Raw genomic sequence first — 4,372 nt, 5'->3', positions numbered from 1 at the left:
TCAATTAACATAATAGTTGTTAACTCTCTTTTTGATAACTCAATATGGCAGTAACACATCAATTAACATAATAGTTGTTAACTCTCTTCTTGATAACTCAATATGGCAGCAACACATCAATTAACATAATAGTTGTTAACTCTCTTTTTGATAACTCAATATGGCAGCAACACATCAATTACCATAATAGTTGTTAACTCTCTTTTTGATAACTCAATATGGCAGTAACACATCAATTAACATAATAGTTGTTAACTCAATAACTTACGCATGCACTTCCATATGGGCCACCAACTGTTCCCTCTGGAGGAAACGTCGCTGACACTTGTGACACTCGTGGACAATACTATGTAAGGACAAGTGGCTCCAGAGTGCTTGAGAGTGGGACATTCTGACCCCACATATCTAAAGAGAAAATAGTAACCCCACTAAGTAAAGTTTACCTGTATTAGACTGCTTATATAAAACCAAGCAATCTGGAGATTATCAAAAATAAATCAAGACTTGATTTATTAAATTCCTTAATTTCATCAGTCAACTTGGCATTCTCAAATGAAAAAGTTTGCATGAAAATAGCAAAGTAAAAGTACATGGCAGTCATTAATCAAATCTTTCAACATGTTAGGTACTAGCAACAGAAGTTAGGAACTTAATATTAAGTAACTATAAATATGTATAAATATTGAAATGCTTGTATCAGAAAGAAATTCTGAATCACTTTTAGTGATGCAGCCAGAAAAACACATTAACATACCAACAGAATCAAACATTTGTCACTCTTGAGTTTATTAAACTTTTAGGGTAATCTATGAACTTGCAAGGAAATTTGTATCAAAAATACTGAATTTTCTAAATAAAAAGACAAAAGTAACTTTTTTATATGAGTAAAAATTACCTCACAAATGTTGACCATCTCAGGATGAACACTTTGGATGTGATTTAGAAGTGGGCCTGGGTGACCAAACAACAGGCCACACAACCTACCTCACAAACGTTGACCATCTCAGGATGAACAGCTTGGATGTGATTTCAAAGTGGGCATCGGTGAACACAACCTACGTCACAAGTGATGGCCATATCATGATGAACACTTTTCTTTGGATGTGATTTCAATATGGGCCTGGTTAAATAAACAACAGTCCACACAGCTTACAAACATTAGCCATCTCAGGATGAACACTTTGGATGTGATTTCAATGTGGACCTGGTTAAACAAACAACAGTCCACACAACTTACCTCATAAACATTGGACATCTCAGGGTGAACACTTTGAATGTGATTTCGACGTGGGCCTGGCTGAACAAACAACAATCCACACAACTTACCTCACAAACATTGGACATCTCAGGGTGAACACTTTGAATATGATTTCGACGTGGGCCTGGCTGAACAAACAACAATCCACACAACTTACTTCACAAACATTGGACATCTCAGGGTGAACACTTTGAATGTGATTTCGATGTGGGCCTGGCTGAACAAACAACAATCCACACAACTTACCTCACAAACATTGGACATCTCAGGGTGAACACTTTGAATGTGATTTCGACGTGGGCCTGGCTGAACAAACAACAGTCCACAGTGCATACATTGGTACTGATGGCTTTCAGTTTCCATGTGTTTCACAAATGTTGCAAAAAGTCCAAACCAGTTGTGGCAGACTTTACAACGGTAGTTTCTTGGTTCACACCTGTTGTACTTTTCCTAAGTAAGATATATTTTGTATGCTATCAGTAACTATTAACAGCATAGTTTCTTGGTTCACACCTGTTGTACTTTTCCTACATAAGATATATTTTGTATGCTATCAGTAACTATTAACAGCATAGTTTCTTGGTTCACACCTGTTGTACTTTTCCTAAGTAAGATATATTTTGTATGCTATCAGTAACTATTAACAGCATAGTTTCTTGGTTCACACCTGTTGTACTTTTCCTACATAAGATATATTTTGTATGCTATCAGTAACTATTAAAAGCATTTAATTTCACCAGCAACTACTACATTACTTTCTTTTTTTTCTAATAAATAATTTTCCTAAAGTTACATTTAAACTTAACGTTACAGTTGGAAAGCAATGTAACAGTTAAAATGCAGTTTCTTTCTTTACCAAGTAACTACCATGAAACTCTCTACTTTACTCTTATTGTAGCAAGTTGATTTAATCAAAATAATGACGTTATAATCAAAGATAGAAGCCACAGAGTTACACAGAAAACATTTAACTTCTTTTAATCTAAATATATTCCACTGTAAAACTGATCAATTTATTTATATTGCACAAAAGAAAATTAGTTGTTATATTTTTATCTTGTTTATATATAATATAAGGCCTGTTAATGTTCCTACAAAAACCAGTTCTAGTTGTAAAAGTCACATGTCAGTCACATGTTACAGAAGTTAAGGAGAACTATGTTAGTCACTAACACTATTACAGCTTCCTTGACTATGAACAAAAGCTTATTTATCACAAAACATATTTATCAGCAACGATTTGGTCTGTTTTGAATTTTACACAAGGGCTATCTGCACAGGCCATCTCTAATTTAGCAGTGACAGACTAGAGGGAAGGCAGCTAGTGAACACCACCTACCACCAACTCTTGGGCAATTCTTTTACCAATGAATAGTGAGATTGACCATTACATTATAACACATACATGGCTGAAAAAATGAGTATATTTGGCTATGGGTATTCAAACTTGTGACCTGCAGATTTCGAGTCAAGCCCCCTAATCACCGGGCCTTTATCAGAAATGAAATCTTTAACAGTAACAGTTTTACCTGCTGATGTGTGTAAAATATAGAAGTTAGAGTCACTGTATTTAACATTTCTTGAGCCAATGAATCTAAAGGACGTCAAACACGATTCAGAAAACAAACAAATGAAAAATGATGCATTCAGTATGAGATAAATCACCTTAAAACTGTTTACAACTGGAATCTGAAGTATTCATTACCATGTTGAAGGAGTCAGAGTATGGTACTTATTACAGAATTCAAACCCAACTGATGTACTAGTTTACTGTTAGTCATGCAGGCACAAGTCATCTGGTAATTTACTGTTAGCCATACAGGCACAAGTCATCTGGTAATTTACTGTTAGTCATACAGGCACAAGTCATCTGGTAATTTACTGTCATTCATGCAGGCACAAGTCATCTGGTAATTTACTGTTAGTCATGGGAGCCCATGTCATCTATTAGTTTACTGTTAGTCATGCAGGCACAAGTCATCTGGTAGTTTACTGTTAGTCAAGCAAGCCCAAGTCATCTGGTAGTTTACTGTTAGTCATGGGAGCCCAAGTCATCTGGTAGTTTACTGTTAGTCACGTAAGCCCAAGTCATCTGGTAGTTTACTGTTAGTCATGGGAGCCCAAGTCATCTATTAGTTTACTGTTAGTCATGGGAGCCCAAGTCATCTGGTAGTTTACTGTTAGTCATGTTAGCCCAAGTCATCTGTTAGTTTACTGTTAGTTACGTAAGCCCAAGTCACCTGGTAGTTTACTGTTAGTCACGTAAGCCCAAGTCATCTGGTAGTTTACTGTTAGTCACGTTAGCCCAAGTCATCTGGTAGTCATGTTAGCCCAAGTCATCTGTTAGTCATATTATCTTCTTAATTTAGTTGAAATGTGTAGAGAAAACTGATAAAGATAAGTGAAAGAAAACAAGACAGGTTTTTAAACATAGGGCACAAAGGTTTCACAAGAACTAGGGTTAGAAATGTGTTAATTAAACTATGTGCTATATACAAACTGTTCACAAAATCTCACCTGTGTCGTAATGTATATTATGTTATGTTCTGGGCTGTACATGTGTTCCTGACGATGTCTCAGGATCTTACCTGTGTGATAATGTATATTATGGTATGTTCTGGGCTGTACATGTGTTCCTGAAGATGTCTGAGTATCATACCTGTGTGATAATGTACATTATGTTATGTTCTGGGCTGTACATGTGTTCCTGAAGATGTCTGAGTATCATATCTGTGTGATAATATACATTATGTTATGTTCTGGGCTGAACATGTGTTCCTGAAGATGTCTGAGTATCATACCTGTGTGATAATGTATATTATGTTATGTTCTGGGCTGTACATGTGTTCCTGAAGATGTCTCAGGATCTTACCTGTATGATAATGTATATTATGGTATGTTCTGGGCTGTACATGTGTTCCTGAAGATGTCTGAGTATCATACCTGCGTGATAATGTATATTATGGTATGTTCTGGGCTGTACATGTGTTCCTGAAGATGTCTGAGTATCATACCTGTGTGATAATGTATATTATGGTATGTTCTGGGCTGTACATGTGTTCCTGAAGATGTCTGAGTATCATACCTGTGTGATAATGTATATTATGCTAAGTT

General features: G+C 35.9%; 1 protein-coding gene across 1 annotated transcript in view; it reads right to left on the bottom strand.

Moving 5' to 3' along the window:
- Positions 1–268: 268 nt before the first annotated feature.
- LOC106477301 (zinc finger protein 287-like) overlaps positions 269–4,372 on the bottom strand; it is a gene marked incomplete at its 3' end in the record, with an annotated part of 5,963 nt that continues 1,859 nt past the window's right edge. The window contains exons 3-5 of the mRNA XM_022380929.1: positions 4,273–4,343; positions 1,505–1,708; positions 269–405 (exon numbers count right to left, since the gene is read on the bottom strand). Coding sequence (XP_022236637.1) covers positions 269–405; positions 1,505–1,708; positions 4,273–4,343 — 412 coding nt within the window. The remainder of the gene's footprint in view (positions 406–1,504; positions 1,709–4,272; positions 4,344–4,372) is intronic.

Source organism: Limulus polyphemus, unplaced genomic scaffold (genome assembly GCF_000517525.1).
Source record: "Limulus polyphemus unplaced genomic scaffold, Limulus_polyphemus-2.1.2 Scaffold14075, whole genome shotgun sequence".
In the NCBI taxonomy this organism is placed as follows: domain Eukaryota; kingdom Metazoa; phylum Arthropoda; class Merostomata; order Xiphosura; family Limulidae; genus Limulus; species Limulus polyphemus.
The sequence above is the reverse complement of the archived record's forward strand: the minus strand, read 5'-3'. Positions and strand labels throughout refer to the sequence as shown.